The following is a 14013-nucleotide window of genomic DNA, read 5'->3' on the forward strand; positions in this document are numbered from 1 at the left end:
GGGGCGGCTGTATTTAGATCAGTATTCCCCCCAAAAGAAAAAAAAAAAGAGAGAATTGATCCTTACATGATTACTTTTTCAATAAAGTAAATTTAGGGGTTTTGTAGGAGTAAAATATTTCTTTAGCTTTTCAATTATTGACACAAGTTTAGGAGGAAAGGATAATCAGTGAAAAATTATTCGTCGAACTTCTCTTTTGAATGTCCTAAAAAGTAGTCTTATGTCTCCATAAAAGGGAGGGAAATAATTCGAAGTAATTATTGTTTGAAATCCCATTTGCTTCCTCTAAATCTCTTCCTCCCGAGCTCCCAGCCAAATATGAAAAAGAATAGAATATCAATGAAGCACTTATCCTTTGTTATCTTTTCCTTCTGGAATCTGGATATATCCTATTTTTATTGTAACTGTATTCTTTCTTCCCCGCCAGAATTCCAAAGCAAAGCAATCATTGTAACAGTCTAAGCCCACCACTAGCGGATATTGTTCTTTTTGGGCTTTTCCTTTCGGGATTCCCCTCAAAGTTTTTAAAACGCGTCTATTAGGGAGAGGTTTTCACACCCTTATAAGGAATGCTTCATTTCCCTCTGTAACCGATGTGGGATCTTACAATCCAACCCCCTTGAAGGCTCAGCGTCCTTGCTGGCACACCGCCCGGTCTCTAGCTCTGATATCATTCGTAACAGTCCAAGCCCACCGCTAGCAGATATCGTCCTTTTTGGGCTTTCCTTTTCGAGTTTCTCCTCGAGGTTTTTAAAACGTGTTTACTAGGGAGAGGTTTCCACATCCTTATAAGGAATGCTTCGTTCCCCTCCCCAACCGATGTGGGATCTCACAATCACATGAATGCAAATAGTTCCTTCCTAGTAGCCCATTGTAGTGTCTCTTCTTATATTCAAGCACATGATCTTTTCTTATTTTCTTGATGCTGTCAGTGGGTATGTTCTCTTCGCCAGTCGAGAATTATGTTACCCAAATGGGCTTATCTTGAACCACTCTACATGCACATAATCCAGCCAATAAATCTTAATTTTTCCACCGTCCAAGCTACCGAGTGTCATTTAGCATAATAGATGTGCAATTTAACAGCATCCTTCCATATATGCTTTAGAAAGGTTCCATCCATTAGTAGTGGAACGCTACAAATTTCTGGAACAAGAAAGTTCTATGCTTCTCAGTCTTCCTAACTTGCAACTATTAATAACAAGTCTAGGCCCACCTACTGTGCTTCTAACTCAAGTTGCCTGTCTTTATCTCAAAACTGGAGAATATTCTTATTCCTGGAACTTACGTAAACAAAGGAAGTTCTTATACTAACATAAACCGTTTTATTTGCAGATTATTGCATATGTTGGAGGTGTTCTTTTTCTCGTCTTCGCTGCCGTAACTTTAGTCGAGATAGTAAACTAGAAACTGTAATATTTGGAACTCTTTTCTTGACATGATTTGTGAATTAACTTGTTTTCTTTGTGGAATAAAGATATATATCTTAGCAAAGATTTATGAGTTATGCACGTCAAGTGTGAGCGGAGGAGAAGAGAGTTCAATCAGATCATATAAAGCTAACATATCTCAGAATCTAGTGGTTGTGTGGCTTTGGACTTCTTATCCTTGTTGGATGTGACAATGAGAGGTTGGCCATATTTTCTGTGTTTTAAGAACTATTTTTGGTAAATGAGCTTTTTGAAAACTTATTTAGTTGGTTTCTTGATTTGAGAAACTTGAATTTTTGAGTGATGCCATGAGGCGGATCATAGTTGGTCGAGGGTTTTAAGGTTCTTTATACGTGTCAGAGTCTCATGTCGATTCATTTGTACGAGGTTATAAAGGAACAACAAATACATCTGACTCAAGCATATACCCTCGACCAAATAGGATCTGAGGTTGAAGTTTCCTACTACGGTCTTTTAAAGTTCTTCAAATTCTGACACGAGATGTGAGGTTATAAAGGACAAACTTCATTCAACGTATGTGAAATCTAGTTATTCATGTTTTTGCGTAGAATGTTCATTTCTCTTTCAATCCAAAAGTGTTTTGCAAGTACTTGAAAGACGATAGAAATTCTACTTTAGTTTATTTTGGTTCATGTACTTTCAACTTTTGTTCGTTTTAGTCTATGTAGTTTTAAAATGTCTATTTTGACGTAAAACTAAACGTACGTTCTTTATCTGCCATCACTTTTCCACTATGGCTCCTTACTATGTTCTATCCCGAAACCACCACTCACTCACTCTTCCCCTTTCCTCTCTCTACTCTACATGTGATTGGGGGCTGAGATATTTCTTTTGGACTAAATATCATGGTGCAATTCTTTTCTACATTTTATTTTACTTTCAAAACTTTTCAAATGGTAAATTTTTGTCCCGGTTGATTATAACTTATATTTTAGCTACAATATTTTTACATTCTTCTGTAGTGAGATAAGAACAAATATTTCTTCATCGTCCTATTGTCATATCCGTACTTGGCACAATAACAAAATCTAGAAAGAAGACTTGTGCTCGACTCGATTGAAACCAAACTTAGTAAGTTATCTGCGTGAGACGGCTCACTAGGGTTTACTCTTAGGTGCAGTTTCCGTAAAATCAAAAAGCTTATGTGGGTTGTGAACATTTAGGCTGATCTTATTTCTACTTATATACGACTATTGAGACTTTGGCTCTGTTTCTTTTAATGAGTTTGAGTTTAATCATATTAACCATAATCGATATGTATGTGTTGTGTGTGTGTGTGGATAAGGGGGAATATAATATAGTATAAACAAAGAATATACCACATTTTGTCTTTTTGTTTTTTTGTTTTTTTTTTTTTTTTTTTTTTTTTGTGAAGTGGCAACATTGTAACGACATGGGGTGTTTTTCTCTGTTTACTTTTGATCAACTGTACTGTCCAAGAGAGCTTTTGCAAACCAACTATGGCTGCTCTCCACTTACCTCTACGCCATTGGCCGACAAAAAACAAAAGAACAAAGAATTTAAGATTAAAATATTATAGAATTCATCCAGTGTTAGCACGTGTAAAGATTACATGGTAACTTTATCTTTTAAACTATTTCAAGATTACACGGGTAAAGATTACAATACTTCGTTATGAAAAGAGATGTTTACAAAAACGAGTCAGGAACGAGACTTTTTTAAGAATAGAGATAAATTATCAATAATTTTAAATTATTTGATAAATTTTCATGACCTATTGATGTAGAACATTTGCTACACTAAATAAGGTTTAATCCGAACGAGGTTTTTAGGATAAAGATTTGATCTAATTCAAGATGAAACATGTGCAATAATAGAGCCGTTGTTGATCTCGAGGGACTAAGATAGCTACGGGTTAGAAGGGCTAGAATCCATAAACGATTCATTTTATTAAAAATAATGATTTTTTTCGGTTGCAAAGTTATTAAATTATTAATTAAAAAAATACAAAAGAAAAATACATTATTTTGTCTATGACGGCTGATATTAATGATTATTTAATCCAGAAAGTTCGGAATAAACATTTTTTAGTTTTGGAAATTTTAAAACTCCACCATTTGAAATCATTTTTTAAATTTCAAACTTAAAATACCAAATAAAACCAACTCAAACGAAAAATTGCCAAAATAAAAATAAATTTATGAGAAAAAAATAATAATAATAAAAAAATCATAACGTAGGACTAGAGTTGGTTGGCGTGCCATTGGCACGTGCGCCTGAGATTCCACAGGAATATTTTGTACATATTCCGATGCCGCAGCACTCCATAATAATTTATTTGAAGAAAAAAAAATACACTATATATATATATATATATATCTATATATAGCCTTCTATAATATTTTATTTTAAGAAAAAAAAATATCCCAAGTTTTTTATTTGGTATTAGGAGCTATTTCAGATTTATTAAAAATATAAAATATATATATATATGAAAAGTGATTCCATTAGAAATACCTTCTAATTTAATTACTTGGTAAGAAGATTTTCAATCAAAATATTATTACATTTTTTAAAAAATTATTTGTTACATTTAAAATAATTTCGTTCTATTTATTCTTTAAATTTTAATATTTTGGGTCTCTAGTAATTTTATATAAAAAAATTTATAAATAATTTTATTAGATATAAAATTAAATTTTATGGAGAGAAATTAAATTTATAGTAAATAATAAATTTAAAAAATAAATGGAAAAGGTAAAGATAGTGGTGAAGATGAGGTATGGGTTGGCTTTCTCACCTCCACTCTTTAATTTCTTGGTAAACATCGCTCCTTTCCAAAAATATCAAACTTTTTTTTTTCTTTTTTAAATAAAAATAATTCAATTTATTTTCTTTTCCTTTACTTTCCTTACAATATTACACTAATTCGAATTTATGCCTTTTATTATTTTTTTTATATTTAATATTATTCCTTTTACTTTCGTTGTGAAATTTACAAAATAAATAAATAAATAAAATCCCAAAGTCCATTTCATATTTTTTATTTTGACGAGTTTTGATTTTTTGTAAAGTAAATAAAACGTAGTGTTTATAAATTTAGTTTTCATGAAAATAATAATAAAAAATTTAGATAATTATTTGATTTTTGTTGTTAATTTTTTTAAAATAAAAATTATGTTTGGTTTCTTTCATTAATTCTTAAATAAATATTTGAGTTCGTATTTTTTTTAATTTTAAAAAACTATATAAAATAATAGATAAAAGTAAAAATTATTAATTCTATGAGAATAAAAGAAAATTTTAATTTAAGAAGTAGGAGAAAATAAAATTATGAATTATAAAATAGAATAATTCCAATGGGACCAAGCGAATTTAAACCCTTAATTTTTTCCTCTTTCTTTTTAAAACTTTTTTTTTTTTTTTTTGTTAAAAAACGACGCCGTAGCGAGAATTCAACGGAAATAAAATCTTAATTTAAAAAAAGGGAGAGGATGGGTGGAGTTTGAAGAACACGCGAGGGAAGCAGCGCGTGGAAGAGTATCGTTATTGAAATCAGGAAAACCGCGGCAGCAAAAAAAAAAAGGGAACTGCGAATCGGCGCGGAGAACGAAGAGAAACGTGGAAGTCAAAGGGAGAAGAGAAGTGGGGCCCACAGAGACGAAAAACGAGCGGTGACGAGGCGCTGCCGACTCATAAAGACATGGTAATTGTGTTGACGTGTCACCTTTTATATTCCCGATTTCGTATCGCCACGCCGCCCCCTTCACCTAACCCATTTCCCCCACGTTTACCGTTTCAGCGGTTTCCCGGTTTCACTGTTCTTTTAATTTTATAATATTTTAATTTTTTTATATTTTTAATTTTGATCATTTAGTTAGAAAAATTTATCCAAATCAATTAATTTAATATATTATTTAACTTAAATTATAAAATATCCTAAAAATACCCTTAAATTTTAAAAATTTTATAAAAAATTCTAATTTTTTTTTTTTTAAATGTCATTTGATTTTTCAAAATGTTTAAAAATTATCTTGAATTTTCAAAAATTTCATTAATATTTTTAAATTTTATTAAAAACTTAAATTAATTTTACTTTTAATTTTTTAAAAAAAGTTTTAAACTACTCCTGATTACATTTTTTTAATTTAAGAATACTATTGAAATTTTAAAACCTTAAAAGAATATTTATTAGAAAAAAAATACAAATTTTTTAGATATATATATATATTTTTATTAATTTAGTCTATTATTTATTTTAAAAAAAAACACTGTGGAGTGAAGTCCATCCATTGAATGGATTTAATCCGCAGAAGCGACCAAATTCATTTCCCCGAATTATATAATTATTAAAAAGAAATAAATGATTTTTTTTCCATTTTTTTTAACTGAGCAAATAAAGGATCCTTTATCTTTATGATCCCTACGTATTTCTTTAATATTTTTCATCGTGATCTCCAATCTGCCACCATTTAATTTTAATTCTTAAAATAATATCATTTTTAAGCCATTATTATTATTATTATTATTATTATTATTATTATTATTATTATTATAATACGACCTCAAATGTCGTCTTGTCACAATACAACTCGTCCAATTTTTTATTCGTATTATTTTAATTACATTTTGATTCAATTATTCCAATCCTTTTTTAAAAAAAATTCTTCTTTATGACGTAGACGATTTTTATATATAAATAACGTAAAACTATATTGTAATGGTAAGAAATTATATTTTATATATTATTGAATTTATTAAAAAATTATTCAGAATTAATATTTTTTTATAAAATAAATGAAAAGGATTGAAATTCAGAGAATTATTTAAAAGAAAAAAAAGAAAGAAAAAATGAGGCGCGTGGATGAAGACAAACGAACTTTCCCCGGTTTGGGGAAACCGAACCGGGTTTGGGGGGATTAAACGTGCAGCCTGTTCTCCTCTAAATGCGCGTTACATCCACTCGTTTTGAGCATCTCTGTAGAGCTGTGAGCGCATTTGTATGTCTCTTTCTCAATCTAACCCTTTGCCTCATCCCTCTCTTCCTTCTCCGCCGGCGCCTCCATCTCCCTTAAATTCTCCGCCTTCTCTTCCCCAAATCGCCGCATGAAATTTGATCCAACTCTCAGGTTTGTTCTTCTACTTACTTCTCCTATCCTTCCTCTGTTTCTCTTCTTCAATCATTCGTTGATTCTTGTTTCTTTTCTTTACTTTCTTTCAACTTCTATCTTTCTGCTCTGTGCTTGTTTGTTTCCCCTGTTTCGTGTTGCTGTGGAAGCAGGGAACGTGTTGGGGTTTTTGCGTATGAGGAATTTCTCGTCTGTTTTTGTTGTTTTTTGTTTTTGAATTTTCTGGATTCATTCACCCTGCAAGTGAAAGCGATTTGGTTTCTAATTTTGGTTTTGTTTTTGTTTTTTCCCCTCGCTCTGGTCATTTCTGTTTGTTTCTATGAATTTGACATGCACAGGATTGGTTTTGGTTGAGTTATGCGGAGAATTTGTGAATTATGTGTTATGAAGCTTGAGATGCATTTCAATTCACTGGGGAATGTTTTCTCTATTGAATTAAGCTAAATTTTATTAGAAATGTCGACAAATCTACTCTCTTGGTCTCACTCTTTTAACATATCATCGACTCGAGCTAGTTCATGTTTTAGATTGAAGACTGATGGAACAAGTGGGGTTTTATGTAGTTTTCTCTGTTACAATTTGGAAGACAATTCAGCCCAAATTCTCCCCCTTCTATAAAAGAAAAGAACAATAAAAATAAAGAACGGTATTCAAGTTCAAAATTTAGTATTAGATGTTCTGGTTGTGGCTTACAGCTGAAAAAGGTTATTTCTCTCATCCATCTGCACTCTTACAGCAATCAAACAGTTGAAATATTAATTATGTCATGCTGGCTGGTTGTTTGTTTCATTATTTTTCTTGAATTTCTCACGTCACCTCCTAGGATCCTTCTGCGTGCTATTGTTAAATTCATCTTTAGTGTGTAGATTTAATGTTGTCGTTCTGTTTACTGTAATCAACTTGATCTATTAGACAAATTTGCATATGAACAATTGGATGCCTTTTCATCGAGTTAATAGCGGAGCTGTGGAGTCTTACTGTGTGCTCAAGTTTGTGCATCTAACAGTTGCTTTGTATTTTAACCATTACCTCAATTGGTCTTTTTCAGAGCTATCATCCTACTTAACAAAATATTCTTGTGATAGGGCTTGTTCCTAGTTAGAAACAAAGTGAAATCACCTTTCCTATTCTTTTATGTGACTAAGAAAGATGTTCGCTTCTTAAAATATTCCACATACGTGGGCAAACATACTTGAACCTCTCCATGCTATTTCCTCTTCAGTTAAGTTTAGTTGATTGATGTATGACAGCACTTTACCATCTTCCTTCTTGTTTATTTTATTATCTCTTCTAGAACAGATCAGCACAGGTTCTTTAGTGAACTATAGTTTTTAATCAATGGAATTGTTGGTGCAGGTTGATTGACAACCAATATGCCTCTTTAGAAGTTTCAAGTTTCCTTTGATTCATCAATATTTGGTGCATGTGATACGCTGAAGGTCTTATTCACTTGTAAAAGATGGATAGGTGTGACACTTCAGGATTTGTTAGTGGGGGCGGTATCTTCTTTTACAGAAACAATTCATCCTAGTTCCTTAGCTTCTTTTTATTTTTCCTCAACATATTAGAAAATAAAATAGAACTAGTTTCATAGCTTTTCATTTTTAAATCCTGGAAGTCGGGGAGGCTGGTCTAATTCAATTCGGTCTTGGTAACAATATTTTAACTATAATTTAATGGGCTCGAGCGTTCAGAACTTGAATTTTGCTGCCAATTATTCTTTGAATGTACTAAAGATTTTGGGGAAGTCTTTCCAAGATGGAAAAACTGGAGCTGGAGACAGTGCAGATACTATTCTGCGACTTGATTCTACTGGTACTGGATCTTCGGTCCCCTGTAGGTCCATATCGAAGGGAATGAAACGGAAGTGGAGTTTGGTTGAGAAATCCGTGGGTGGTCGGTCAGTTGGGTCTTCTTTGTCTCTTGGGTTTGTTCATTCCTCAAGTTCTTCTGATAGTAAGGGGAGTTCAGCAACTGAATGCACCAGAGTGTCCTCTGCTAAAGACACCGATGAGGAATCCTCAATGATACTTGATCTGGATTTTTCTCTCAATCTTGGTAATGATAAGGTAGCTAGCCCTAAAGAACCTGCCAATAAGTCGCTTAAAGTACATAAATTTAAACCGAAGGATGACTTGGAGTTAAGTCTCTCAACTGGGCTATGTGAATCTGATGTCACTTCAATTTATCAGGGTATTCCTTCACTTCAGTTGTCAATGGAGAAGCCATTGACATTTGTTGAAACCTTAAACACAGATGATGGAGAAACATCATGTGGTTGGAAGCCAGGAACCGTCCAGCCAGTCATTTCTACCTCGTTGAATCCTCAGGTTGGCTACATTTTTCACCCAGTTACTGAGAAAGTGATGCCACCTGCCAATGTTCCAGACCTTTCCTCAAGCGTTTTAACCGTACCCAAAAGCTCAGTCACCTGTACTTCCGGGATAACACAACAGCTTCAAGAACGATTTAGTCGTAGTAGTAATTCCAAGATATGTCAAGTTGATGGATGTGGCAAGGGAGCCAGAGGTGCTTCTGGCCGTTGCATATCACATGGTGGCGGTCGGAGGTGTCAGAAACCTGGATGTCACAAGGGAGCTGAGGGTCGCACTGTATACTGCAAGGCCCATGGAGGTGGACGGCGATGTCAACATTTGGGTTGTACCAAGAGTGCAGAAGGACGCACAGACTATTGTATTGCCCATGGTGGGGGTCGAAGATGCAACAGTGAAGGATGCACTCGAGCGGCAAGAGGAAAATCAGGATTATGCATTCGTCATGGTGGTGGCAAGAGATGTCAAAAGGAGAACTGCACCAAGAGTGCAGAAGGCCTCTCCGGTCTTTGCATCTCTCATGGTGGTGGTAGGCGATGCCAAACGCCTGGGTGCACTAAAGGCGCACAAGGGAGCACCATGTACTGCAAGGCTCATGGTGGGGGGAAAAGGTGTACGTCTCCTGGTTGTACCAAAGGTGCTGAAGGTAGCACCCCATTTTGCAAGGGCCATGGTGGTGGTAAAAGGTGTGGATTCCAAGGAGGTGGTATTTGTACAAAGAGCGTCCATGGGGGTACCAACTTCTGTGTGGCACATGGTGGGGGCAAGAGATGTGCTGTTCCTGAGTGCACAAAAAGTGCTCGGGGAAGGACAGACTATTGCGTGCGTCACGGTGGGGGAAAAAGATGCAAGTTCGAAGGGTGTGGCAAGAGTGCACAAGGAAGCACAGATTTTTGCAAGGCACATGGTGGAGGAAAGAGATGTTCTTGGGGTCATCCTGGGTCCGAGTATGGCACCCGACCGTGTTGCCCATGCAATTCATTTGCAAGGGGGAAGATGGGTCTCTGTGCACTTCATAGTGGCCTGGTGCAAGACAAGAGGGTTCATGGGGGAGTTTCACTTGGATCTATTATTCAGGAGCCTAATCTCAGCCAGAAGGAGAAGATGAAAGGAGTAGTCAGGGAAGATTACATGAATGAAGATCTCATCAAGGTAGGAGGCAAAGTCGGTCCGAATCTTGCGCATTTTGCAGGCAGTGAAGCAGAAGAATCGTCGATCATTCCCGAAGGTAGGGTGCACGGTGGAAGTTTGCTGGCAATGCTTGCTTGCAGCTCAGGGTTAGTCTCAAGTAGTAGAAATGTAGTTTCTGGTCCCGAGCACTCGATGGAACCTCCCTCCATGCCTCGTAGTTGGGTGTGAAGCAATCTCAGCCTTCCTTTTACGTTCATCTGGTGTTACGAGCATGGTCGGTCGGTCGGTAATGTTGGTCTCTCTCTCTCTCTCTCTCTCTCTGTTTAGTATCTGTCCATTATAAAGCTTGGTATTTATTGGTCCAAATGGAAAGACTCCTTAAGAGTGCTCTATATTGAGGGGGCAAATTCTAAGTATTGGGTCGTTGGTTTGTTGGCTTGTTCTTTCTTGTATATATTCTTTTAGATAATGTATGTGGAACAGGCTTCAAATGCAGCTCAACAACCTGTAGGTTTGTTAACGTTGTCATTCTGGTTATGGATAAGGGCCCTTTTCCTGTCGTCGAAATTTGAGTTTGATAGCATTTTGATAACGGTTGAAGTTTGAGTTTGATAGCATTTAGATTAGATTTTTGAGTTATCTTCGAAATTTGGATTTGATAGCATCAGATAACTGTCGAAGTTTGAGTTTGATAGCATTTAGATTTTTGAGTTATCTCGTGAGTTTTGAAAAAGTAGTTTATTTGTATTAAAAATATTTATAGTTCATTTTCTTTCTTCTTTCTCCTCCCTACCGTCCTTTTCCCTTCCCTCGTCCGTCCCTTGCCATTATCGTTTATATGTGTACTTTTGGTCTTTAAAGTTTAGGATTGGTAGCGTTTTGGTCGATGAATTTTCAAACTCCAGTCGGTCTCTTTTTTTCATACTACATTACTGTAGCTACACAAAAGCTTTTGCCATCGTTATTTACCATTGATTGGTGTCGAATGAAGAAAATCATTCTTTTAAACTTAGCTCGACATCTGAACTCAGTCAAACATATCTGAGATTTAACGAACACTAATTTATCTCATGTTACAATTAATTTTTTAAAAGTTAAAAATTTACCTATACCCCAAACTAACAACAACCCCTATTTCTAAAAATTATTTAAACTATTGAAACAAAAGTTAGCGAACAAATTAATATAAATGGAGGACTACAAAAAATCTTGAATTTGGATTATTTAAAGAATAAATAATACTTTTCAATTTACATTTCATCAACAGCGTTTGTAGTCCAACGGTTAGGATAATTGCCTTCCAAGCAATAGACCCGGGTTCGACTCCCGGCAAACGCAATGAGGTACAAACATTTTCCAGTTTTCACGAAATCATTTTATTTTTTAATTTTCACGAAATTTCAAAATAAAAAGATTCTAGAAATTAAAAAAAAAAAAAAAAATTCTAAATATATAGGAGGTTCGTCCTCGAGGTTTCATATGATCGGTTCTTCATTTATTTTTTTATTTTTTGTGTTAAAAAAGTTTTCTATATTACAAAGGAAGGCCTAAAAAAGTCAAATTGGGAGCCTAATCTCCAAGGCAATTTGCCTTCCAACAAATAATAAATTCAGGTATATATTCCCAATAAATGAATAATGGTTTTTTTAAGAAATACTTGGAAGTAGAAATTTGTGTAAGGATTTTAGAAAGAAAATTAAGTTTGTCTTAATAAAGTTTTATGTTAAAATAGATAAACGAATAAACGAACAAGAACGAAACACTGTGTCCTCTTCTCGACTCAAAAGCAGAAACTAAAAATTTTCCAAAAGCATAATAATTACTATTAACCTATTCAACTTCCATAAACCTTAAATTAACTTGAAAAAATACTTAGAAATCAATTACCTTTGGCAATCATCCTGTCATTTTAACCCAGAAATTCTCAAAAGTTACATTTAGTTTCAGCTGAATATATAAAATAAAGAGAATAAAGTCACAGTCAAAGATTTCAACTAATTAGTTATACATAGACGTAATGTTTATTAATTATGTTGGACCTTTCATATGATGTGCTCTTATTAATGATGCAACTAAACTTACTTTAGCAGTTGGAAAGAAACCATTAATACTATGCCTCCCTATCACATCAAATATGCCTTTTTATCTTCTAAATTCAACTCTAGAGTAGTGCTACATGATCCAAGCTTGTGCAAGGAACAGCAAACCTTTGACACAATCGGATCGATAATGATCAAAACCCATAAACAGATTTCACAAAAGGGGAGAATTTGAAGAAATCATGCACCAAAATAACCAAATCAAACAGATGAATGAAACAACAACTCTCACTTTATACATGAAACCCACTGTCAATTAAGTATAACATCCCTAAAATTTGTGGTTCACTAAGGCTTGACATGTAAGGAGAGCTATAAAATTGTAGCAAAATCATGTGTAGTATCCGCAATCCATAAATTAATCCACATTGCCAACCCACTGATGAGAAGAGAAGAGAAGAGAAGAAAAAGAAGAACAGATTCTTTCATGGATGAAACTTCAGGACGCCAATGACTAAAAAAAGCCTATCAAATGCATATTTCGAAAACAACAACAAAAAAAACAGGACTACTACCACGAGTCGGGGGCGTCTCTCTCTCAAGCGATCTTTTTGTCCTTCAGAGGTCCTCTTGGGATTTTAGAAAGTACCTTCTCATCAAATACTACATACTGCTTCTTGATCTCTGCAATTGCCTTCTCTGCCAAGGCGTCCACCTTATCGTCGTATTTCTCGTAGAACACAGGTACAGTGAAGAGAAAAATAACTCCTGTTACACATTGAATCGACAACGAGAAGTCACTAAAATGCAAGACTGGAGAGAACAAAACTAATTGAAATTGAAGTTCACACTGAAAACTTCCTCACCTATGTACAGCAAGGTTAGGAAATTGAACCAGGTTCCCACAATGGACAGAACCCATAAACCAGCAATTGCCTAGCAAACAGAATTATGAGTACTAGATTCAGATCTAAATTTGAACTCTATCTTTGAATACTAGATTCAGAACTAAATTAGAAGTGAACGTACATAAAGAAAGCTCTTCAAATCCCTTCCTGATGCTATCTCTCTCAAGACAGCAATGGCCCTATTGATCTCAACTCTCAAAGCAGTGGCAATCTCTTTCACTGGCTCCTCCGGAATGTGAACTTGAGGAATGTGTGGCAGAGACCTGTGCGAAAAAGGTGTCGGCATACAGTTAAGCAATGATGATTTGAAAGGTGAACCGTACGCCAAGCTAGAACAACTTACTTGTTAATGAAGAAAGAAGCATTGGACCACAAAAACACTACTGCCAGAGCAGCCATACAAATGTGGCAAATCAAGGTCAGAAAGTGATATTCAAGCAACTCAAACAAAATCCATGCGACTGTTGCTCCTCCTAGAACTCCACCGGATACCTTTTTGTTTCTCCACAGGAAGATATCAGCCGCTGTAGAGAATAGATTAAAACAGCAGAAGGAAAACAATGATTCGTTAGATACACCAATGAAAATTTGTTCCGTAACATCAAAATGTTCTTTAAATAGACTGAATTTCAAGCTATAATGAATCAGGAAGAGGAACAATTGACACTATTTTGAAGTTATAAAGGGTGTTCATTCGCATCGCAAAATTGAAAAATCGAAATGAAATGCATGATTGTAAACCAACAATTGGAGGATGAAACAAGATCAACTGAAACGTATGCTAAAATTGTAGATAGATCCAGATCTACAAACTCAACTAAAAGTTTCTTAAATAAAAGACGAACTATCCATGAGACGCCGATCCACTTCAGACGCCAAAAATCGCTCACGAAGCGAAGAACATCAATATAAAAATAAGAACAAAGATCGTCTGGATTCAACATCCATCCATTTCCTCAAACAGTTAATCATCTTAGAAGCAAACAAATCAAAACCATGCACTCAAATCGAAACAAAAAAAAAAAAAAAAAAAAAAAAAAAAAAAAAAAAAAAAAAAAAAA

The 14013-nt window shown here is 34.5% G+C and overlaps 3 protein-coding genes and 1 non-coding gene across 6 annotated transcripts in view; 3 read left to right on the forward strand and 1 right to left on the reverse strand.

The window, feature by feature from the left end:
* Positions 1–1494, forward strand: part of LOC111435585 (GDT1-like protein 1, chloroplastic) — a 7887-nt gene extending 6393 nt beyond the window's left edge. For both annotated transcript variants that reach the window (XM_023072990.1, XM_023072992.1), the window contains one exon: positions 1336–1494. In XM_023072990.1, the coding sequence (XP_022928758.1) occupies positions 1336–1407 (72 nt within the window). In that variant the 3' untranslated portion in view covers positions 1408–1494. The remainder of the gene's footprint in view (positions 1–1335) is intronic.
* Positions 1495–6368: 4874 nt separating this feature from the next.
* Positions 6369–10572, forward strand: LOC111435681. Of its 2 annotated transcripts, XM_023073144.1 has the most exons (3): positions 6375–6541; positions 7069–7245; positions 7898–10572. In XM_023073144.1, exon 3 carries the CDS (start codon positions 8218–8220, stop codon positions 10231–10233), a length of 2016 nt encoding a protein of 671 aa, XP_022928912.1. In that variant the 5' UTR covers positions 6375–6541; positions 7069–7245; positions 7898–8217; the 3' UTR covers positions 10234–10572. The 2 variants fall into 2 exon arrangements, with proteins under 2 accessions (XP_022928911.1, XP_022928912.1); XM_023073143.1 differs by lacking the exon at positions 7069–7245 and having other exon boundaries at positions 6369–6541.
* A 699-nt stretch (positions 10573–11271) lies between these two features.
* TRNAG-UCC lies at positions 11272–11343 on the forward strand. The gene has a single exon. It is a non-coding gene; the product is annotated as a tRNA-Gly (tRNA).
* A 971-nt stretch (positions 11344–12314) lies between these two features.
* LOC111435798 (reticulon-like protein B1) overlaps positions 12315–14013 on the reverse strand; it is a 2826-nt gene continuing 1127 nt past the window's right edge. Inside the window, exons 2-5 of the mRNA XM_023073353.1 lie at positions 13296–13476; positions 13074–13215; positions 12911–12980; positions 12315–12812 (exon numbers count right to left, since the gene is read on the reverse strand). Coding sequence (XP_022929121.1) covers positions 12643–12812; positions 12911–12980; positions 13074–13215; positions 13296–13476 — 563 coding nt within the window. The 3' untranslated portion in view covers positions 12315–12642. The remainder of the gene's footprint in view (positions 12813–12910; positions 12981–13073; positions 13216–13295; positions 13477–14013) is intronic.

Source organism: Cucurbita moschata, unplaced genomic scaffold, assembly GCF_002738365.1.
Source record: "Cucurbita moschata cultivar Rifu unplaced genomic scaffold, Cmos_1.0 Cmo_Scf00050, whole genome shotgun sequence".
In the NCBI taxonomy this organism is placed as follows: domain Eukaryota; kingdom Viridiplantae; phylum Streptophyta; class Magnoliopsida; order Cucurbitales; family Cucurbitaceae; genus Cucurbita; species Cucurbita moschata.

Excerpts from the sequence above, each read along its gene's own strand:
- LOC111435681 (XM_023073143.1), top strand. The coding sequence starts at position 8,218 with ATGGGCTCGAGCGTTCAGAACTTGAATTTTGCTGCCAATTATTCTTTG.